The 24750-nt window shown below is 41.4% G+C and overlaps 2 protein-coding genes across 2 annotated transcripts; both read left to right on the forward strand.

The window, feature by feature from the left end:
- The first annotated feature begins 723 nt into the window (after positions 1–723).
- Positions 724–4874, forward strand: LOC137502875 (cuticle protein 21-like). The gene is made up of 2 exons (XM_068230042.1): positions 724–735; positions 4473–4874. The coding sequence occupies exons 1-2, from the start codon at positions 724–726 to the stop codon at positions 4872–4874; spliced, it is 414 nt and encodes a 137-aa protein (XP_068086143.1).
- A 286-nt stretch (positions 4875–5160) lies between these two features.
- On the forward strand, positions 5161–22428 carry LOC137502876 (larval cuticle protein A2B-like). Its single transcript, XM_068230043.1, has 3 exons — positions 5161–5185; positions 16097–16131; positions 21925–22428. Exons 1-3 carry the CDS (start codon positions 5161–5163, stop codon positions 22426–22428), a joined length of 564 nt encoding a protein of 187 aa, XP_068086144.1.
- The last annotated feature ends 2322 nt before the right edge of the window (positions 22429–24750 follow it).

A 24750-nucleotide genomic window follows, 5' to 3' on the forward strand; every position in this document is an offset into this window, starting at 1 on the left:
TAGCCAGCATTATGTTCATTTCTTTATTTCTTACAATCATTAATCCAATCTCAGTATCATCATCATCGTTAATAGAATTATTTGTTATATGTACTGCTACATTTTACATTTTGAAAGTATACTGTAACTGGAGACTTGTTCTCAGCTGTAACTTATGCTTTTCATTAAAATAAAATGATACATTTTTTCCAGTTCTCTTATCAAATAGTCCTGGTGAGGTGAGCTATGAAGAACTCAAACTTGATGCTCAAGACAGATTCACAGAAGAAGCAGAATCTTGAATTTTTATTATTTTCAAAAATCGAAGTATTTTTTTCTTTTTTCGACTTGATGTGGAACATTATATATGAACAACAATATGGGCACAGATCACAGTCAGGCTCTCAACACATAGGGATGTTAACAGTGGGGTCTCAGGTGCCTAAACCGGAGCGTCAATTGGTTCAAACACATTTAGGTCGAGAGCTTGCAGATGGTCTCGTCGCTTCATCTGCATACATACGACCCATCAAAAGGTCAAGCAACTAGCTGAGGACAGACAATAGTCTCCCAAATGTCATAGAACTCACTTAACTAGTTGAACAAGGGCGTGGTCTCACCCTGGCCACTATCACACTGAGGGTGAAAGCTTGTTGGACCATATTACCCAGCCATATAAAACAGGCATACGACAAGGTGTACGGTATCAGTTCGAAGACTGGCAACACAACAACAGAGACAGATATGGCATACAAGGTGAGAAGTGATACCAGAATGACTGTTAAGTGCTCTATACGTTCTGGGTGACCGACGTCAATTATTACTTATTTATTTATTTATTTATTTATTTATTTATTTATATATTTATTTATTTATTTATTTATTTATTTACTTATTAAAGCATTGCTGTGGGCATTTCAGGTTCCCCCATTACACTCTTCACTACTTTTACAATATTACCAGCAAGCAATACAGTAAATTAATGGTTTGAACTAAAAAATAGAACTTAACTACAAAACAAAGAGACAGAGGAAGAGGAAATAATATTAATATTGGATACATTCAGTTAAATCAAGACGCCATTTACCTTACAAAGACTGTAGCACTCTATCATAGGATGTACCAAAACTGGCTTTCCGACATGCTAAATATGTCAATATAAAGATGGTGTACTAGAGTATACTGAATAATAATTCTGTATAAAGGAGAGTTCTTGTGTGAGTCTGTGTTAGTTTTCGGTATCAAGAATATATTCCGGAATCTACTGGGAGTAACATTTGGAACATATATGTATGTCAATACTTTTTCTGATTTTACTATCGTGAATTTTGTTATTTATTAGTTTTGAAAAAACCCATGGCGCAACAGCCCCGAAGGGCCATGGCCTACCAAGCGACCGCTGCTCAGCCCGAAGGCCTACAGATTACGAGGTGTTGTGTGGTCAGCACGACGGATTCTGTCGGCTGTTATTCTTGTCTCTCCAGACTGGGGCCGCTATCTCACCGTCAGATAGCTCCCCAATTGTAATCACGTAGGCTGAGTGGACCTCGAACCAGCCCACAGGTGAAGGTAAAAATCCCTGACCTCGCCTGGAATCGAATCCGGAGCCTTCGGGTAGGAGGCAGGCACGCTACTCCTACAGCGCGAGTCCGGCTATTACTTCATGAAGGAAATATACTCCCCGACAATGTCTTCTGTCAGATAGTTCCCTAGCATCAACAGCTTTGAGTATTAGGTCGTACGATTCGTAGTAGAAACAATAACCAAACCTCTTGTAATAAAAATATCTGAGACATTTTCTTTGGACTTTCTGAATTAGATCGACATATTTCACTGTCTAGGGGTTCCAAATAATTGAGGAATATTCTAGTCTTGATTTTACAAGACCATTATACAAGGTCCTGTAATACCTGTACCTTATTTTTCTAAAGTGTCCTGTTGTCCATGCAAAAAATACACGGGACGCATATTGCCCCATTGTTCGTGAACTGCCCCGTATAGTTTAAAATAGCGTGTTTAAACTTTACTTATCACAAAGCTGTGATGTATATTCCTCGTAGTGTTTATTTGGTTGGCACTAAACGTAACAAACCAGTGGGACAGACATATTATATAAAATGTAAAAATGGCAACTTATAAACCTACATAGTGTATATTGATTGCTTCGATATGAATTTGTGTTATGGCTAGGAGTCATCCAAAAAAATTTGTCTCGTGACAAATTTTGTGTCGGAAGTGGTGTCATATTAGTCGTTACCGTAGCTCTTGGTCGCCAAAGATGCTTCGAAAGACGTAAGTTATTCATGATCATTAGTTTCTCTCTTTTCGTTTGTTTGTTTGTTTGTTTACAAGTTGCTTTACCTCGCACCGACACAGATAGACCTTAAGGCGACGATGGGACAGGAAAAGGCTAGGGGTGGGAAGGAAGCGGCCGTGGCCTTAATTAAGGCACAGCCCCGGCATTTGTCTGGTGTGAAAATGGGAAACCACGGAAAACCATCTTCAGTGCGGCCGACAGTGGGGCTCGAACCCACTATCTCCCGATTACTGGATACTGGCCGCACTTAAGCGACTGCAGATATCGAGCTCGGTTTAGTTTTCCGTACAGGGAAGCGTTTCTTTTTTGCAGCACCTTATGTACTGGAATTGGGCCGCTTCAATGTTATAATAATAATAATAATAATAATAATAATAATAATAATAATAATAATAAAAAATCAGTACTTGTTTTCTATAAATAAATGTGAGGTATGTGACTGCGTGTTAAGAAATTATAATCATAAACAGGTCCTAATAATCAATGGCAGTCAAAGTGTAGCGTATTTTCATGTTTGTAATCTGGTGACATAGGTTTGAATGTTAGCTGTGCCATGTTGGTTTAAGAGTGTGTCAACATTTCCCCGAGTTCGATTCCTACAACTTGAGTTCTGACGTAAAAGATCCCCGTTACCTTAACCTCGGTTTTACAATAATTGTTGTTTTAGGTATTGGCTTTACAACCTACTATCTTTACGTTCTCTTACGTGCCAGAAAATATTCTGACAAGAGCCCCTCATACGTTGTATTCCAGGAGCTGATAGAATGCTATCCTGAATGGATTTTCCAAGATTTTTTCTTGACTCATAAGTTTAGATGTACTACAGTACCGCCAAACTTCCATAAATCGAACGTCTATAACACTTTCGACATATCGAGGGTATTTTCGTTTCCCGATGGAATCTTATTGATATTTTGTGTGTTATATATTTTTTTGGTAACCCGAAATTATATTACTGGAGTTTTATGATGTCTTGAAGAATATTTCAAGCCATGATGTAAAATATTTTTCTGTAACTCGAACTTACATACAAGAATAACCGTTCTCTACATTTTAGAGGGACTGCATTGTTTGACCAACCACATGCCAGAATATTTTATTTTTTTACAATTTGCTTTACGTCGCACCGACACAGGGGTACAAGTGCGAAGGAAGCGGCCGTGGCATTTGCCTGGTGTGAAAAAGGGAAACATCGGAAAACCATCTTCAGGGCTGCGGACAGTGGAGTTCGAACCCACGATCTCCCGAATGCAAACTCACAGGTGCGCCCTCAGAGTATCTTAAGGGGGCAGGACCACACTTGAGTAGCTACATACCACAGCAGCTCAAAACACTACTTTAATCTACTTTGTAACTTGTTTAAGAAACATGTGTTTGATTGTAATGAACTTACAACTAAGTTACTGTCTTACACAAGCGATCAAGTCACCAATAATTCATCTTTCCTCAACAGTTCGTCGTCCTTGCTGCCCTAGTGGCCGTGGAAAAGTGTAAGAATATGATTGAAGCAGTGGAAACATTTGGGGAAAGAAACAATAGTACAATAAAAAAGAGAATAATATTTAAAATGTAGATATACAAAATAAAGCGGATTTGGTGAAAAAATGAGATAAATAAAAGTTTACTTTTTCGTGGTGCCGAAGTAGTATGCACGCTTTTCTGTATATTGAATGTTAGAAAATTTGAAGTGTTTCAGCCACTGCAAACAAGGACTTCGAAATATCGAAGTTCGATTGTATTTCTACGAAGTTCCGAGGTATATAGAGCCTACATGCATAACTGAATAGATGAAATAACACTTTTATCATTTTCGCGAACTTTCTTACTCTCAACTTTGGCTTTGACAATCACACGGCCAACACGCTCGGTCGGCCTCTATGTTATCGGTCCACCGTTTTCGTGGTCTTCTGCATTGTCGTATTCCAACCGGGTTTCAAGAGCTGTTTTTACAACTGAGTAGTCATGACTTCTTATTACGTAACCATACCAATGGAGACGACCACCCTTTATCCACAGCTCAATACTAGATTCAAATAATTAGTTACATTGGACTGTTTATCACGATATCCTTGACTTCTAAACCTAAAGAACACAAGTTGGATTGTAATGAACTTACAACTAAGTTACTGTCTTACTCAAGCGATGAAGTCACCAATAATTCATCTTTCCTCAACAGTTCGTCGTCCTTGCTGCCCTGGTGGCCGTCGCTAAGGCTGGTATCATTGGTGCTCCCGCCGTCTACGCTCCTGGTGCTCCTCTGGCTGCTCGTGCCTACGCCGCTCCCGTCGCCAGAGCCGTAGCTGCTCCCGTTGCCGCCGCTGCCATCGACACCGACTACGACCCCAACCCACAGTACAGCTACTCTTACGACATCCAGGACGGTCTCACCGGAGACTCCAAGGGACAGCAGGAGAGCCGCAGCGGAGATGTCGTTCAGGGTAGCTACAGCCTGGTTGAGCCTGACGGTACTCGTCGTACTGTAGAATACGCTGCTGACCCCGTTAACGGATTCAACGCCGTCGTCCACCGTGAACCCGCTGCTGTCGCTCTTGGACACAGCAAGGCCATCATCGGCTAAACGACTTTCTGTCCTTCCTAAATCGTTGAACTTCTCATCGTTTTCTATTTATTTATTTATTTGTATCACTCTCAAGAACAAGTACAATGATAACAAATAAATCTTTTTTATTTATTTAAAATGTTGTTTTTAAATATACCCATTTCAAAGAAGAAACTCAAAGAGAACCATAGCAATATTCCCCACAGAACGCTACGAAGAAGAGAAAATTGGTGTCAAAATTTCCCCTCGGGAAAATCAAATGATCATACACACCGTACGTCATACTTGTATATGTTTGTCGGCCATGGCCATCTATCAACGGTTGCTAGGTAACAGTGTCTAGCCGTCCATCCGTACTTTACATCACAAAAAAGACGGCTGCTAACTTACACTTCCGTTACACTTTTTGAGTGCCAGTAATTTTTCAGATGACACCCTACTCATTGGAATATATTTACGTCCAAACCACTTAACAGGAAATTGATACTAGGTAAATATTCAACGTGCACAATGAAGCAAAGGCCACTGCGAAAAAAGACACAGGGAGGAAAACCCCACAGCGATATCTCCGTACATAAAAACTCCCTTGCCCGTCAGGCAAGCAACTCAATGTTGAAAACATCCTAGGGATATGAGCTAGGAATTTTAGGTGAAAAATATAATAAAGTATGATAATATATTTTATTTATTCGTAAAAATTGCAATCCTTTCCTTAATCATCGTTATCCGGTCGACTAGATTAGAAATGTGCCTTTTCTACCACTACGAGCGCTAATGTGAGTCAATGCAAAGTTTCACTGAAGACCTTATAACTGTATTCGATGTGGATATTTTTCAAAAAAAAAAAACACGCCTGACGATATTGAACCAAGGAACGGATTACAGAAACAATTATATAAATAAGTTAATTTTGCTAGGATATTAAGAAAAAACATAAAGAGTAAAGAAACAAGAGATTTTAGCCTCTTTTTTCGCAACTGCATTGAGGCCGGAAGTGATTTTCAACTTTTTTAAAAGTTTGATAGAGCTATCCAAGAACCTCATTTTGAAACCTTTCCTGGCACTTCAACTTTCGGCACAATTGAGGAAATTGCATAATTCTACATTTTTCGTAGTATGGGGAGCCATACTTAGTCTGCTATGAAATGTGTTCAGCATTAAAACCACACAACAGCCAAAAAATCATCATCATCATCATCATCACCTTTGCATTTTACCTTTTTTTCGTATGGGGTCTGACTTCTTGCAATGTTTCCTTCACTTCAATCGATCCATAGCGTCCCAAAGACTGAGTCTGGTGAGCCGCATGGCATCTCTCACCCATCCAATCAGCGTGTTTGAGGTCATTCCCGAGGTCGGCGAACCTCTACGTTCATATGAAGGACAGTCTTAGCAATTGAGGTTTCAATGCCATAGAGTGCATGTCCTTACGATAGCATAAGTGATTGGAGCAACCTTGAAATTCTTCCGCACAGGGTCGTTCGTGATATGGTCTAGTCGAGTGAAGCCACTGGACTGCCGTAACATCTTCATTTCCACTGCATAAAGAATAAATGAGAACACATAGGGGGTAATTATAACATCAAGATCATGATAATTATGATGGTGATACTTGTTTAAAGAGGCCGAAAATCTAGGTCATCAATCCCTAATGGTATGAGACGAGACGAAATGTAATGTCACTTAAAATTCCAAGATTTATCCACTCAGCAAAATCAAACAAACATGATGATGAAGAATAAAAGAATGAATATTAATTTAAAATAATTATCGGATCTAATTCACAATTCTGAAAGTTAAAATAATTTCAAATTCTAAATTCAAAAGGACGAAGATGAACAATGATTATGAACGTAAAACAATCAGTGGATCTGACCCACAATAGCACAACTACTCATAAAATAACTGAACAAGGGACTCCTTCCAAAGCAAAATCGATGATGCTTGTTCGCTAAAGTGGTCCAAAAACCCAGGTCACCGGCCCCTCATAATGGCACTAATCACTGGTAAAGTAGAACCATGGTGTCCCTTTGGAGCGGTACTAATTACAGGTCGTTATGCCCATCCAGTTAAGGACACCATGGATACCACATTGTATTCTTTGTTTCAAATATGTATATTTTCAAAATAACTTTCTTGATTTGTTTTGGAGGAAAGCTCATCGAGGTAAACTCAGGAAGATTTCTCTTCAGGAAAGATAAACGAGTAAGATTTCAGCAGATGTGCCTAGAAATTTCGAAAGAAAAATACAAGAAGACAAGAAACACCCAAACAACTTGAATTTTGAGGAAGTTTACAAAATTACCAACTTCTTATATTCACAAAGTGTTAGTGTATAGGACAGAGAATGAACAAACAGGACGCCCTCCATTCACAGAAAAGTCATCGAAAATTCCCATCTGACCGTTGGGCAAGAGTCACTTTCCAAACAGATCCTCTCTGCTCATCTGAGCCTGCGGATAAAAACACAACCTAAGACGATAAATTGCACTGTATTACTTCCACGCATTTTGTGAAAACTTTTGTTCACGTTTTACAGCGCATAATCCAGAGCTGCAAGCCAAAACAAAACTATCAGTATGTTATTATTATTATTTTTCATTGGGTCGGTTGGTGCATGCATTCCAGTGGACCTGGCAGACTAATATGTAATAGCAACGTCTGGCTCGGTGAGGAAAGCAACGGGAAACTACCTCGCTCCTCATTTACCTAGTACGCCTCTTCAGTGACACCTAGGCTATTTATGACAGCTGTTGGCGCAGCTGTGGAGGATCAAACCAGGCTTCAGGTTGAATACCCAACATACATTATTATTATTATTATTATTATTATTATTATTATTATTATTATTATTATTATTACTCACACATTTCACAACTTTTGTAAGAAATTTAAACTGCATAACGAATTTATTAAGGACATTGGGTTAGCAGCTCTGAAAGGATCGTTAGCAATAGTCAAAAATCATCTATATTCTTAGCTACGTCTTTGTCCTATAAGAAATCCCTCATGGATTCCAAAATGATTGACTGATACACATTTTTAATTACTGTATAAAGTAGGCTTTAATATAGTATACTTATCACATATGGACATATTATAAATGACTCTTCTAGTTATTAATAACATTTTCATGTAAGCTTTGTCTTTTTGGCAATCTCCAAATGGAAGAAACAGAAATAAATGCATTTCTCTCTCTCTAATGGATTATGAAAAGACCAAAAAACTGATCACGCAAAGCTCACTTAGTAGCTTCCTTCTTTGCGAGGCAGGCTTCAATTTTTCTCTCATCGTGGTTCTTCATTCCTCTGTCTACTTGACTCCTGTCTCCTTGTAGTTTCTCTCTGACTCTACTTCCCACTTACTGATTTTCGAACTGTAGCAGGTTCGGTCTGCGATGTCGGCCACTTTGATTCCTGATTTTTCCAGGTCTTGGCGGATTTCCGATGTCCACCTCTCTGTTTTGATGTTTTCTGTTGCCTTTAGTAAGATTTTTGTCAGTTATTATTATTATTATTATTATTATTATTATTATTATTATTATTATTATTATTATTATTATCACTGCATTAACAAATTTTCTAGTGAATTTTACTAGATAGTCCGTGGGCAGCTCAAACGTACTGGCTTGTTCTACATTTGGCTGGATGATTGTACCGGTATATCGAGATACAATCTATATGCAAATCTTTCCCAGAAATTCATATGCAGCGAATGTTACCTCTCTTGAAAAAGAGGTGTGGCATATTCAAGGAGATACAGATTAAAATTCACACTTCTCCTTATTAACTTTCACACTTCTAGAATGGTGAAATGAACGTGGTTTAACAGCTATCTCCTATTTCGAATGCAAATGTCTGCGCAAAACGTCGCCATAGTGGTGAGGAGTCTTCAGTCTTGATGTACGTTGTGTGGGATAAGAAATAAAGAAAGAAAGAAAGATAAAACTTGTTGATGGCGGCTCTTGTTGGGAATCTGGGCCAGTTTTACGGTCGGATGCCCGTCCCAACATGAACCCTATGTATACGGATGTATTCACTCCTGTATGTTTCTCTCTTCCCTGGTACTGAAGTGTGCTGTACGTATACAAAGATGTGTGTATTGGAACAAACGAAACCATCCAGTTACCAAGTCAGGGGAGTTGATCAGAAGCCGTTAAAATCTCGGAGTCTGGCAGAAATCGAACTTACGACACTCTGAACTGGAGGCATCGACGGTGACTACTTAGCCAAGGAACTGGATAAAAATTAATAAAAAACTAAATTATAATGAATGTAATTGTAACAGTTATTTACGTCACTACCATGGAACGTCATCATTTACATTACGAGTGAGATGTTTAAGGAATTTTTAAACGAGTAACGTGAACTTATCACTTTATTGGTTGCAGCGTACAATATTTTATTTCATTCTGTAATTATTTTAAATTAAATGAATGTAATTATAAATAATGTTTGATTCGTTGCGACGCGAACTGCCCATGATTGATCCATGCATTAACTACTTTTTCGGTCTTCGGGGACGCCGAGGTGCCGGAATTTAGTCCCGCAGCAGTTCTTTCACGTGCCAGTAAATCTACCGACACGAGGCTGACGTATTTGAGCACCTTCAAATACCACCGGACTGAGCCAGGATCGAACCTGCCAAGTTGGGGTCAGAAGGCCAGCGCCTCAACCCTCTGAGCCACTCAGCCCGGCGCGGGGAAGGAAGCGGGCGTGGCCTTAATTAAGGTGTGAAAATAGGAAACCGCGGAAAACCACCTTCACGGCTGCCCAATATCTCCCGGATGCAAGCTCACAGCTTTCCGCCCCTAACCGCACGGCCAACTCGCCCGGTTTATTATTATTATTATTATTATTATTATTATTATTATTATTATTATTATTATTATTATTATTATTATTGCAGGCTGTGAGGAGAGGACGTCAAAGCTTGTTTCAACAGAGTACCTGCTGAGAAGGGAGAGTCCAGGAGGGATATGCGATATTTATCTGTAGGAAATGGATTAACTTATACATTAGTCACTGTCGTGATTGAGGCTGAATACTTGAGCTCGGAATATAGTGACGCCATTTTTTGCGTAGATGGGTACAGAACCACGTTGCTGAAATCAGACGGAAAAACAATTAAACAAGGTTAATCCATAATCTTCTTGACTACCTGTGTTTAAATTACTGTGAAACAGTACGGAAAGCAATTACAGTAGGTAAAGAGTCATTACGTCATACAACGCATTAAAGTGTACAGAATGTAACGGAAATGTACGGCACAAATTGCAAGACACATTCCTCACATGTAGAGCAGGGCCTCTCAGGGTGTGTGCACCGGTGCATTGCGCGGTGCACGGTGCAAAAGACGACTTCGATTTGTTTACCAGAGTGTGGAACCCCACTCCTCGATTTGGAGCAAAGGCGCTGTCTCTCTCTTTCCACAAGCCTGTTTCGCTAGCTCCGCTGTCTCCCTCCTCCTCACTTGCTCCATAGCACTTCTAATCCGAGCCGAGTTGAGCCGAGCTTAGCCGAGTACCCCAGAGACGAAGCGTTGGTCCGAGGAGAGCCGAGTGGGACAAATGCACTGTGCACAGGAACTCTGCGCCTCAGTTTGCACGCGTGAGATGTGAGCATTTGAGAGGCTCTGGCGTAGACAAAGAAATTATGTTATATGAACATGGGTCCGGAAACGCTCTCACCCTGAGTGAAAGCAAATCCTCTAACTACAGAACGGAGGATGTTGTCTCTGTATACCAGACTACTCATGTTACTCTTGATAGGAATTAGAGGCGTACGTCGACCAAACTTGAGAGAAAATCCCTTACTGCTGAGGCACTCCAGGATGAAGGGCTCGTTGCATCTCTCTCCGGATCGTCTACAGACTCCAGTGCAAGGGTGCAAGCTTATGACGACATCATCAGGAAAGAGCGTACGCCTTCACTGTTCTTGATGCCACGAGTTATGAATATTGTCTACCTCATATGAGCCCCCATGCGGTGGCTTAAATGAGCTTTTAGCACAGGCCTCCAATGCAGCCGATCTGACTTATAAACTCCGGTAGCCCTCCAAAGATCCCGTCGGAACGAGGTTACAGGATTGCAAGAGACTGCAAAGTGACCTAAACAATGTTGCGAGATGGACAGCAGACAATGGTATGATGATAAACGGGATGAAAGGTCAGGTTATAAGTTTTACCAGGAGGAAAAATCCTTCCCGTTTTAATTACTGTGTTAATGGAGTGATAGTTCCTCATGGGGAACACTGTGTAAGTACCTAGGTGTTAATATATGGAATGGTCTGCATTGGTTTAATCACATTAACGAGGTTGTCAAGAAAGGTTAAAGATCTCTTCATATGGTCATATGTGAAGGAGGGAGCACGTAATGGCTCTGGTAAGATCTCAATTAGAGTGTATGGGACCCTCACCAGGACTACGTGATACCAGAATTGGAAAAGATCCAAAGGAAATCAGCGCGAGTTGTTCTGGATGATTTCCAACACAGGAGACTTCTTCTCTTTCTCGTCAACCGTAGGTTGTTGGGTGACATGGATGGCTTCCAAGCGTCTTCTTTCTTTAGCCAATAGCTTCAAGTGGAAATAGGTGTATTTGCCTTTAATGCCATCTATAAATTGTGCTCCTGGTATTCCTATACTCCCCCTTCCTTCCAGTTTCCCTTCAATAACGGTGGATTCAACGATTCAAGGATTCAACCAAGGTGCGTTTCTCACTTACTTTTTTGAGAATATTTTCGTTTGTGACTTTATCAGTCCATAGTATCTTAATTATTCGTCTCCAACACCACATATCAAATGTCCTGAGTTTCAAAGCATCTGCTTTTCGCAGGGTCCATGTTTCAGAGCCATAGCTTACAATACTCCATATAAAACGTTTCACAAAGTGCTTCCGGAACTCTAAGTTGGATGTTAGTAGAGACTTTTTTGTGAAGGCTTCTATCGCCTGTGCCTCGTACATTTTCCACTAGATGTGATCAGGCTCCTGAGATATTTAAATTCCTTCACCTGGACTAATTTCTCCCCATCCATTAGCACATTGACTGTTGGGCCATCCTCCTTAGTGCATACCAGTGCATACCATTACCTTGATTTCCTTTCTTTTTTTAAAAAAATTCTCATACTCCACCTGTCTTGTAGTAATTCGTTTATATGATTCAGTGTTGAAACCTTGGGCTGGTAAAACATAGGACTAGGGTGACTAAATGATAGACTAAGTGGTATGTTCCAAGCTGTCACTGGAGAGATGGCGTTTGAGTGATCAAGTAGGAAAGATCATAATATGAAGATTAAGTTGGAATTCAAGACGAAAAATAGGGGCAAATGTTTTCTTTCAATATGCTTAGGTCTTATGGAGACTATGGGATAAGGAAGGGCTAGGAGTGGGGAGGAAGCAACCGTGGCCTTAATTAATGTGCAGCCCCAGCATTTGCCTGGTGTGAAAATGGAAAACGACGGAAAACAATCTTCAAGGCTGCAGACAGCGGAGGTCAAACCTACTATGCCCCGAATGCAAGCTCACAGCTACGCTTAAGTTTTTAGTTCTTATTTGAGTAACTGTCAACAGCGTGTTACAGTAAACGACAATGCCTCTAAATAAAAATGAAACTTAGTGGTGTCGCACAGGGCAGTATCCTAGGGCCCTTACTTTTCTGTATTTATATCAATCAGCAAAAGACTGGGTAAATAAGTGATAGTGAATCTGCCACCTTGGCGACAGTCCCAAGCGCAGATCATTGAGGACTGTCTGAAAATAGTACAAACAGCTCACCTCCGTCAGGGGTGTGCCTGAAAAGAGCTGCACAATTCTGGGACGGGGACACAAACTTCACTTTCCCTAATTAGATTAAAGTTAGTAAAGGGTACGTTTAAAAACATATTTTACATTAATTTAATGCTTAATTGTTAAGTGCCTCCGTGGCTCAGGTGGCTGCGCACCGGCCTCTTACCGCTGGATTCTGTTGTTCAAATCCCGGTCACTTCATGTGAGATTTGCACTAGAGAAAGCGGAGGCGGAACAGATCCCCCCCCCCCCACTCCCCGTAATCTTTCATTCCATAAATACTCTCCACTATCATTTAATTTCATCTGTCAGTCATTGATCATTGGCCCAGAGGAGTGCGACAGGCTTCAGCAGCCGGCACAATTGCTATCTTCGCCGCTAGAATGGGCTGCTTTCATTCCACTCCTTATCCGCTCAAATGACTGGAAAATAAGCTGAGTGTTCTTCTTACTGCTTAATTGTTACATACATTCCAGTGCAAAGCATGTACTGTTGTACATCCATTTCCTGCATTGCTTATTCATTTGGCATGGGTCCTGGTTTCAGCATATACGATGATTCAACAAATGCACAAATTATATCAAACTAATTTAAATTGGTGGTTGCACGACGTTATTTATAGTGCCTGGCAGAACGAGTTTGGCAGGAGTAGCTGCCCCATATACGGATGCGTGAACACTACCGACAATTCTACATTCACTATGACCTAATACTCCACAAACGACTAAATATGACAGATTTACATAGGGAAATAATTCTTCCAGCACGTAGTAACAGGTGCTCTTGTGCAGTCTTTCCTCACGACAACCCAGCAATAATATCAGTTGGTGAAGAAAACACAAATGAAAATATCTTCGTACAGATAATGAAGGCCCTTGGAGGAGTGGAAGGTGAAGCCTTCCAATATATGTAACCTCAGCACTTGGTGGGGTAGGGTGGTTAGCAGTACGTCCTGCCACCTTTGCCCCAGTAATTAACGTGGTAGTCATTTTTTGTGCAGGATACGGGAACGTCAAGGTCATGGTGCCCTTTCAAAAATCCCGATGGTACATTTTTGGACTTCCTGACGGGGAATCAAACCCACCTTCTTGCGGGTGAATCGATGACGGCTTTAACGCCCCGGCTAGGCAACTCCTACATGACCTGATAAGCAGATTGCAGAATTAAAAGGGGAAAAGCAGTATATGTTACACACTAGCTGCATGTCCGTTCTTCGCACGGGATATTGCAATTCTTTTTTGGACGTCAGTGAGGAATTTTAGTTTGAAACTTCATAGCATGGTTTCTCTCTCTACTCGAACAAAACCGCGATGAGATGACTAAGTATCGTTCTCATGGGGAGTTTTATTTTCGGCAGGTCCCCCAGCCAAATGCCTGAGGATTTTATATTCGGAAGGTCTCCTAGCCAACTGCCTGGGGAATTTTATTTTCGGCAGACCCTTGCCCCGGATCCAAAGATCGTGAGTTCAAAGCCAAGAGGACCAAACACGCTCCATTCGACAAAAAAACAAAAAAAAAACAAAAAAAAAACAGAGATCCAGTTTTCTCTGCCATCTGGTAAAGTCACTCGGAACCTCGAAACTGACGCGCGCCGAGCTCGATAGCTGCAGTCGCTTAAGTGCGGCCAGTATCCAGTATTCGGGAGATAGTGGGTTCGAACCGCACTGTCGGCAGCCCAGAAGAGGGTTTTCCATGGTTTCCCATTTTCATACCAGGCAAACGCAGATGGGCTTGTACCTTGATTAAGAGCACGGCCGCTTCCTTCCCAGTCCTAGGCCTTTCCTGTCCCATCGTCGCCATGTAAGACCTATCTGTATCGGTGCGACGTAAAGCAAGTAGCAATAAAAAAACTGACGCGCAGGCAATCTAATGACATCAAATTAAAATGCCCGGCTACGGTAGCTGAAGCCATAGGAAAATGAATTATTATTATTATTATTATTATTATTATTATTACTGGTATATATACCTCTTAGACCCATTTACTGGTATGCGGTCGGAGATGAGGTGAGATGAAATGTTTTACGACCGAATGCCCTTCCTGACGTCGATCTCAGATGAGGAGCTAATGAAGATTAAATTAATAATTATAAATGGCATTCTACAAGGAACGGTGGTCATTATTGTTTTAAGAGGAAGTACAACTGGACAACCACCAGAGAGAAAAATTGGAAGGGGTTCGACAGTTCTAAAAATGAAGAAATCTGCCAAGGAAAGGGTCACGAAGGGCATGAAAGTGAATGACTCCCTAGCCTTCGAATGCTCTAATACCGTGGGCGTCCGAAAATAATAAGAGTTGACCAAGGGAGGTCAGATAGGATAGATGAAAGCGGGGAGCCTGGCACAAGAAAGACGAAGCAATGCCAGAACCCAGCTAAGGGCCCTCTAGTCGCCAATCCATGCTCCCTACTTAAGTGCCCTGGGGCAATGAGGTGGAAGGAATCCGCTGTGGCGTATGCATATGAACTGCCCCGGTATTTGCCTGGAAGTAAAAACGGGAAACGGCAGAAAATAATTTTCACGACAGCCACTGGTGGGGTTCGAACCCACTTGTCTCCCGAACGCAGAGCTTGGTTCCAGAGTCATAACATGCGCGGCCGTTCCGCTCGAATATTATTATTTAAAGGGAAATCAGAATAAAAAATTATCTTTTCCTACCGCTTTTCCCAAACCTGTGTTATGGCTGGTGCGAACTGCGTCGCACATGTGGATTTGGCCCTGTTTTACAGCCGGATACCCTTCCTGACGCCAAGCCTATATGGAGGGATATAATTCCTATTGCGAGTTTCTGTGCTGGTTGGTAGTGTGGTATGCTGTCTGAATATGAAGAGGTGAATGTTGGGATGGACACACACACCCAGTTCCTGAGTCAAAAGAATTAATCAGAAGCGATTAAAATCCTCGATCCGACCGGGAATCGAACCCAGGATCCTCTTTACCTAAGGCCAGCACGCTGACCATCCAGCCAACGAGTCGGACCAGAATAAAAAATTAATATACTAAAGTAAAACTTTTTTTGACATTATGAATTTGACAGAAGAGGTAGGAGTTGTATAGTGGTTAGTGTGATTAGCTGCCACCCCCGGAGGCCCGGAATCGATTCCCGGTTCTGCCATCCAATTTGAATAGTGGTACGAGAACTGGAACGTGGTCGACTCAGCCTCGAGAAGACAACTGAGTAGAAGCAAATGCCACGATGGTATCTAAGTTAAGGCCACGACAGCTTATTTCCCTCTCCCTTGCCTATTCCTTCCCATCCCTCACAAGGCTTCTGTTCGGCATAGCAGGTGAGGCCGCTGGGGAAAGATACTGGTCTTCTTCCTCGGTTGTATCTCCCCAACCCGAAGCCTCACGCTCCAGGACACTGTCCTGTCGTTGAGTAGGGGGAAAAACCTACCCTCGGCGGTAAACGAATTAAGAAAAAGGAAGATAGGAGTTGTTCTCTGACGGAACAGAGTTACGGCTGTGTGTTTACTGCAGACAGGTTATAGTTACCAGGAATGATTCATCACTGAGTGGCCACTATAAAAAACAAATATTTTGTTAAATATCCCGCGGGCAGGGTTACCGGTGAAAGGTACAGGTCCTCAGGTCGAGTTCAAGGAATGTGAAAGTACCGTCTTCTAGCAGCGACGGGTTATTCCGGCCAGTAAAGTGTTAGAAACATACAAAATACCAATACAGTTACTTCATGTAATGTAATTTGGTAGAGTGCCATACTCCGGACCCCAACATCACAGGTTCGAATCCAGCAGAGGCAGTAGACTTTTGAAGGGTGGAATAAATTGCGTTATAGCGAGCGAGTTGGCCGTGCGGTTAGGGGCGGCAGCTGTGAACCTGCATTAGGGAGACAGTGGGTTCGCGTCCCAATGTCGGCAGCCTTGAAGATGGTTTTCCGACGTTTACCACTTTCACACCAGGCAAATGGTCGGGCCGTACCTTAATTAAGGCCACTTCCTTCTCACTCCTTGCCCTTTTATATCCCATCATCGCCATAAGACCTATCTGTGTCGGTGCGACGTAAGGCAACTCGTACAAAAAAAAAAGTCCATTCAGCAGTATATTTCGGACGATGTCGGCACGCAAAATATATGTAGTATTTCCTTATCCATTTCGCTCCTTGGCTTAGAAGACGGGACTATCACAATTCAGCCATTTATAGCGCGTCTCTAGCTTAAGAGTACGGATTTAGATGTGTTATCTAACTCATTCGCACTAGAATATCCTGGAATTATCTGTAATTTTCAACCCTCCATGCTGTTGCCTATTTACCGATAATCAAAGTGATAAATCTATATAAAAAGCGTCGTCGTAATAGATAATATTCCGCTTTTTCTTTCTGTTTCAAACGTAAAAGTCCTAAAGAATTAATACATGGTCCATTTTTCACAGTAGGGGCATATGGGAAGGATTTTTATAGACCTAGAAAAGGCATGCCACAGCATCCCCAGAACAAAAGTTTCGGAAGCCTGACACACAGAAGAATTATAAACGCAATGATAAATGATAACTTTTACAGTTGTGTCAAGACGACAGTGGGTAGAACAGAGTGGTTTAGAATTGACAATAGGCTAGAACAAGGGAGCGTGTTGTCATCTTTACTATTCATAATGGTAATGGATGACACCTTAGAAGCAGAAAGGGAAGATTATAGAGGGGAATGTATGGAGGTAATGATGTTTGCAGATGATGATACGATCTGAAAAGAAAATGAGAAAGAAGAACTATCAATCACTATTGATCCGCATTTATGCCAGTCGCCCAGGTGGCAGATCCCCACTCTGTTTTTGCCTAGCCTTTTTCTAAAATAATTGCAAAGAATTTGGAAATTTCTTCAACATCTTTCTTGGTAAATTATTCCAATCCGTAACTCCTCTTCCTACAAATGAATATTTGCCCCAGTTTTCCTCTTTAATTCTTTGTGAACTTTCCTACTCTTAAAAACACCACTCAAACAAATTCGTCTACTAATCTCATACCACGCCATCTCTCCACTGACAGCTCGGAACATACCACTTAATCGAGCAGCTCGTCTCCTTTCTCCCAAGTCTTCCCAGCCCAAACTTTGCGACATTTTCGTAACGCTATTCTTTTGTCGAAAATCACCCAGAACAAATAGTGCTGCTTTTCTTTTTTATTTCTTCCAGTTTTCGAATTACGGAATCCTGGTGAGGGTCCCATACAACAAATGAATCTACTGAATAGAAGGAATGAATAATGTGGATTGAGGAACAACGTGTAGAAGAGCAAGGCAATGGTGATGAGTAGAGGAAGTAAAAAAAGGAAAAGGAGCTATCAAGGAACTTGGAAATAGTAGGACACTTGAAATACTTGGGAAGTGAACTGAAGGAAAATGGAAGACTGGATACGGAAATTAGTAGAAGGATACAACTGGGGAGTGGCTTCTACTATCACGTACGGAGATTTATATGGAATAAAGATGTACCAATGAAGGCTAACGAAGTAATGTACAAGGCGTACTACTTACTTATAATGCCGTACGCAGCAGAAACCTGGACGATAAATCAGAGAGATAAGAGTAGAGCTGAAATATTCCTGAGGAGTATGGTACAGATGACAAGGAAGGACGGAGTGAGAAATAAAGACGTAGGAAAAGAGCTAAACGTGCAACAAATTAAATGACAAACTGGAACAGAATAGACTGAAGTCGTTTGGACATATCAAGCGGATGAAGGAAAAAACTACCAAGACTAGCACTGGAAAGACAAAGGACGGGGAAGACCAAGATTAGGATGGATGGACTCTGTGAAGAACAGCATAGGACAACGGAACCTGGACTGGAAGCGCTCTAATGCCTGTGACATTCACCGTGAATGCGATCTTGGATGTAAGTGTAGGAAGTTCAATGAAAGGGAATGGGAAGACAAGAATATGAAAATCAGGTTAAAATATACGAGGGAAAAATACAAGAAGAAAGTAATCGGGTTGAATTACAGTTACATGAGGAATACTGCATTCAACAAAGAATCAGTGAAATTACAGTCATTTCACGGATCAGTCTTTGAGAAATCACTGTCATTTCTTCACATGCTACTGGAACGATAAAACAAATTTGCAAAGGAAGAGACATTACACCATCAGTAAGTGGGGCTAAGTATGATTCCTCCGAACTTTCAAAATTATTTTTCAACCATCATTTACAATTTAATTAGGATTTCAAATAACTTGCCATTTACTTTACAAAATAACTGGTTTCAGAAATTATCATCACTATGCCATGTGCTCTTGGAAGAACTTTATTTTTGCATTTCATAAGAAAGACGCTTTGCATTGACACTTGAAAAGGAATATCCCTGTTTAACTTTATGAACACCTCAGCAGTGATGGATATTGTAGGCTAATTTTGGCGTTTTTGTAAGTACTGGAGAGCTAAGATCAGTACTGTTTCATCTGCAGTAGAACTGAAAAAATTATCAGCAACTTCTTCTTATTTTGCTACCGTTTTTTCCCACACCTTTGGCGTCGCTGGTGCGAACTGCGTAACACATGCGGATTTGGCCCTGTTTTACGGCCGGATACCCTTCCTGATGCCAGCCCTATATGGAGGGATGTTATCACTATTGCGTGTTTCTGTGGTGGTTGGTAGCTTGGTATGTTTTCAGAATATAATGAGGAGAGATTTTGGACGGACACATACAACCAATCGCCGAGCCTGACGAATTAAAACTGAAAAATTTTTCATCATCGATTAATTTTTTCCCCGTTTCTATTTCCATGCGATGTATATCGAAAACTATAAAGTAGCGATTAGAATTTAATTTCAGGAAGTAAATTAAGAGTAAAAAATTACATTTCGTAAAAAGTGACGATTAAGATAAAAATTACTTTAAAAAATATTCATTGCAAATAATTCGATTCCTTTTACTCCGGTACTCCCGAAATCTGGAATTAAATGTACATGAATAAGAGGCACAGGATGAGGTGGCAAGGTAAACTACGGTATATCAAACCAGTCTATGATTATAGGTGAATATATATTAACATACGGCATTTATACTCCTTGACTAAAAGAATTCAACAGTATCAAAGGGACAGTCACACTTCCAGATCGAAAAACCGGGACAGTTACACCTCCAGTTTGAAAACTGGTACAATTCACTGCTAGTAAGAGGTTTTTATTTTTCGAGAGTCAGGACGTCTAAATGAAAGCTGATACTCCCTAGAAAAAGAAACGTCTGATCACTGGACCACTGGCATAGTACGAAGAGGATACTAAAGCTTGTATTTGACACGAGTTTTATTCTTCATATAAATACTGATGAGAAAGATCACAATATGATCACCCACCACACGGAAAATGAATTGAAAGAGAACACAGAAATAAATGTGGAAATAAAGAGGTTTCAACTGCCGCTGATGTCCGGAAACTTCAATGCTCCACAAGAACGAATCATGGCACTAAAAACCCATACGAGCTCACGTTAAGAGGTTTAACTGTCGCTGATGTTCGGAGAGACTTTAATGCTCTACAAGAAAGAATCCTAAGAGTAAACACCTATACGAGCTCACGTTCAGAGGCGGACTACTGTTCGGTATAGATGACTACTCAGATGTTAGGAAATGTTACGTAATTTAATCAAGAATAATGTTACAGAACTTGATCAGGTCCCAGAAGGGTCGCTGGCAGAACTGGACTAGACAGCGTTTTTAATTATAGTCTGAAATGTCAACGGTGCAGCATATACGAAAGAAAGTCACCCTACCAGGGTTCATAGCAAGGGTGAATGTACGACGAAAGTCTGAAATCAGTATATAAACCCAGGACTGTAGCTTGACAGACATCACTTACACCAGCTCGAGTGTTCAACTGACAATGGCTCTCAAGGTAAGTGTGGGAAATTCATGAGTTAAAGGCATAGAGTACTTTACCTATGCAGCTCATGATATAAACGTCGGGTCCTTAAACGTGATTGCCATTAGAAGTTCTAAAAATGACAGTGACTTATGATAATAATAATAATAATAATAATAATAATAATAATAATAATAATAATAATAATAATAATCATAATAACAATAATAATATCCTACTGTATGAATTATATTTATATGGTGCCATATGGGCGGCCTGTGCGTCAATTTCGACATACAGTTGTACACCATCAGATTACAGAAAAACCGGAACTCTGGTGGGCAATCAGTGTCCGAGTTATAATTAGATTTGTCGAGTAAGAACCAAACGTCTCACCACAGATATTTTAAATGCCGACAGTGTACGGCATGGAGTGTCCAACAAACTTTCTTCCACCCTTCAAAAAATCGGAATGCTTCTATCAAATTTGAACTCACGAATTTGAGTTTCGGAGGCCTAAACTCTACTACTCACCCACATACAGAGTTATTATTATTATTATTATTATTATTATTATTATTATTATTATTATTATTATTATTATTATTATTAGCACAAGTAAATCTCTTCAATGAACTAAATACAAAGTACATAACTGAAAGACTTAAAACTTGGTATGCCTATAAACGAGAATCCTGTATTTTACACTAGCTTTAATTTTCATATAAATACAGATGAGAAACATCATAATTTAATCACCTACTACAGGCAAATAGACTGAAGGAAAACGTGTAAATCAAGAGGTTTCAAATATCGCTGATGTCCGGAGACTTCAATGCTCGATAGGAAATAATCATGGCACTTCAGGTTCCTATAACCTATTTATGGATTAATTTACAAAGTACAAAGGAAGATTCTTACACGTTACGAATCGGGCGGCTTTCAATTTAAATCGAGGAATTGTGGGTTCGAATCCTACTACAGCCACACTGAAGATGGCTTTCTTTGGTCTCCAATTTTCACACTATACAAATACCGGGTTTTAACTTAAGGCCACCGAGCTCGATAGCTGCAGTCGCTTAAGTACGGCCAGTGTCCACTATTCGGGAGATAGTGGGTTCGAACCCCACTGTCGGCAGCCCTGAAGATGGTTTTCCGAGGTTTCCCATTTTCACACCAGGCAAATGCTGGGGCTGTACCTTAAGGCCACGGACGCTTCCTTCCCACTTCTACCCCTTTCTGTCCCATCGTCGTCATAAGATCTGTGTCGGTGCGACGTAAAGCAACTTGCAAAAAAAAAAAAAAATTAATAACTTAAGGCAACGCCAGTTACATTCCCAGCCGTATCACTTTTCTATTCCAGCCCATGAGAGTTCGAGACGTTACAGTGCAGTAATACGAAATTGGTCAAATTTCTGGCAAAAGGATTTCTAATTTTTATGAAAGTAATGTATTTTTTCTTCTTCTTAGGTTATCGTATTTGCCGCCCTCGTGGCTGTGGCTAAGGCCGGAATCCTCGGCGCTCCTGCCGTCTACGCTCCGGGTGCTCCATTGGCTGCTCGCGCTTACGCTGCCCCTGCTATTGCTGCTGCACCCATCGCCAGAGCACCTCTTGCCGTTGCAGCCGCTGCCATCGACACCGACTACGACCCCAACCCTCAGTACAGCTACGGTTACGATGTCAAGGATGGTCTGACCGGAGACTCCAAGAACCAGCAGGAGACCCGCAGCGGAGATGTTGTCCAGGGTAGCTACAGCCTGGTCGAGCCTGACGGCACCACCCGTACTGTAGAATACGCCGCCGACCCCGTCAACGGTTTCAATGCTGTAGTACACAGAACTCCCGCTGTCGCACCAGCTCCTGTAGCCGTTGCCGCCCCTGCAAGACTAGCTGCCGCCCCCGCTCTGGCTTACGGCGCCGGTCTGGGTTACGGACTTGGAGGACATCTCGCTGCTAAGGGACTTCTTGGCTAAATAACCAACGATAACTCGCCTTTCTTAACTTACAATAATTGCTAGCTAACGACACTGCGTTTTATTTACTGTTAAGTATTTATTTTTGTAAATAGTACAATATAGCACAAAAATGGAAAATAAATATAATATTACATAAAGAGTTATATGTTTCGTAATATTACCTCAAATTACTCATTTTACAGTCACAAGCAACCCATCCATTGCCAATAATAATGATAATAATAATTAGTAATAATATTATACGGTACGGTACACTTAAGAAAATGGAAATTGCAACACCACGAAGGCATTAGTCGTTTGTGTTGATATTCAAGATATGGAACGATGACAAGTAGGTATGCAAACGATCAAAGTTTCAGGCCCATTGGATTGTTGCTACAGGTCTCCCCACGTGATTGGTCGCGGAGGACTGAACTCCAGTATACGAACTCTGGTGTAGCTTAGTTGACTTGCAGTCTGTGCAGTGAAGTGTTCCCGGTCAAACATGCCTCGACGACACAGAAGAGCACGTATCAACAACTGTCGCCGTTTGAGAGGACTCGGATAATTGGGCTGTGTGAGGCTGGTTTATCGCTAAGGACTGTCGCTGCACGTGTTGGCCGACAGGCATCCACGGTACAACGTGTATGGCAGCAGTGGTCAAATGAAGGTACCCACACTCGTAGACCTGGCACAGGCCCAGCGCGACAGACAACTGTGAGAGGGGATCGCCGCATCATTCCGATGACCCGGATGGAACCCCATGCAACAGCAGCGCAAATTCGAGCAGCTGTGGAACCCCACGTTACACAACAAACAGTTGGTAATCGCCTGCGTGCCGCTGGCTTACGAGCCCGTGTCCCTGCAGAAGGTGTTCCATAGACCCCACAACAGCGCCGTGTAACGCTGGCCTGGTGTCGAGAAAGATCGACGTGGGTCGACGAATGGCATAGGGTCGTCTTTAGTGATGAATCGCGCTTCTGTCTTGTCCGCAATGATCGCCGGAATCGTGTGCGCCGACGTAACGGGGCGAGGGGCAGCCCAGATCTTATTGTCGAGAGGCACACAGGGCCAACACCAAGCGTTATGGTCTGGGGAGCTATTGGCTTTAATGTGGAATCACAATTAGGGCTTGTTGAGGGCACTGTGACTGCTCGACAGTACGTTGATAGGGTACTCAGTCCAGTGGTTTTCCCTATGATGGCGTACATTGCTAATGGGATGTTTCAGAAGGACAATGTCCGGAGAAGCTCTCCACGACATCACAACCTTAGAATGGCCCGCCAGATCCCCGGACCTAGGTCCTGTTGAGCATGTGTGGGACATGATGGGTCGACAACTGGCCAACCGTCCTCAGCCACCCGCAACTCTGGAACAACTGACCCGTGCAGTGCAGCAAGCATGGGCCACAATTCCTCAGGAAACGATCCAGGGCATTATTGACTCCATGCCTCGACGAATTCATCAATGTATTGCAGCTCGTGGTGGGCACATCCTGTATTGATTGTTGTCCAAACTTGCGGTCAGAGGGACCAGAAAGTGTAATCATCGAATCACAACCGAACACTCGTCCTACATGTTCAATTGCAGCAATGTAGCACCACTCGTTCTGCGTGTTGCAATTTCCATTTCCTTCAGAGTATATGGAAGGGACTAGATGAGGTTTCAACTCTCAACCGTTAATCACCAAATATGGGAAATATCGCTCAAGCAGACAAATGTAAGGATCTAGGTAAAATTATTGAACCAGCAGGGTTAAATCAGCAAGCTTACAAAGACAGAATTGCAAAACTTCAAAGAGCGTACCAAATTACTTGGAACAGATACAGCACAATAACTATATCAAAACAGGCAAAATTACGACATTATAACACAGTACTTAAAAGAAAAGCAATTTATGCATCTGAAACTATTATATTTGGTGGCAAATCTCGAATAAAAATGATCAAAGAACAAGAAAGAAAAATCCTCAGGTAAATCTTAGGGCCAAATTGCGAAAATGGAATTTGGATGAAAAAGAAATCACATAAAATCTACCAAGTTACAGAAGAAAATCACAGTGACAATCAGGAAACGGCGATTACAACTTCATGGTCACTTATATAGAATGGATAATAACAGACTCACAAAGAACATTTTAAACTTATCCTTATCAATGGAAAATCACAATGACTGGCTAAAATAAATCACTGAAGAAACCATTCAAGATAGAATTTTAATTCACAAAGACAAATCTTCTGTAAAGCCCACCCGACTAAATACGGAATGGACTGAACAACGTAAAAAGGAACTCAGCGAGAGGATGAAGAGATGTCGGAAAGAGAAGAAGAAAATCCAAAC

The sequence above is a fragment of the Anabrus simplex genome, chromosome 13 (assembly GCF_040414725.1).
Source record: "Anabrus simplex isolate iqAnaSimp1 chromosome 13, ASM4041472v1, whole genome shotgun sequence".
Lineage (NCBI taxonomy): Eukaryota > Metazoa > Arthropoda > Insecta > Orthoptera > Tettigoniidae > Anabrus > Anabrus simplex.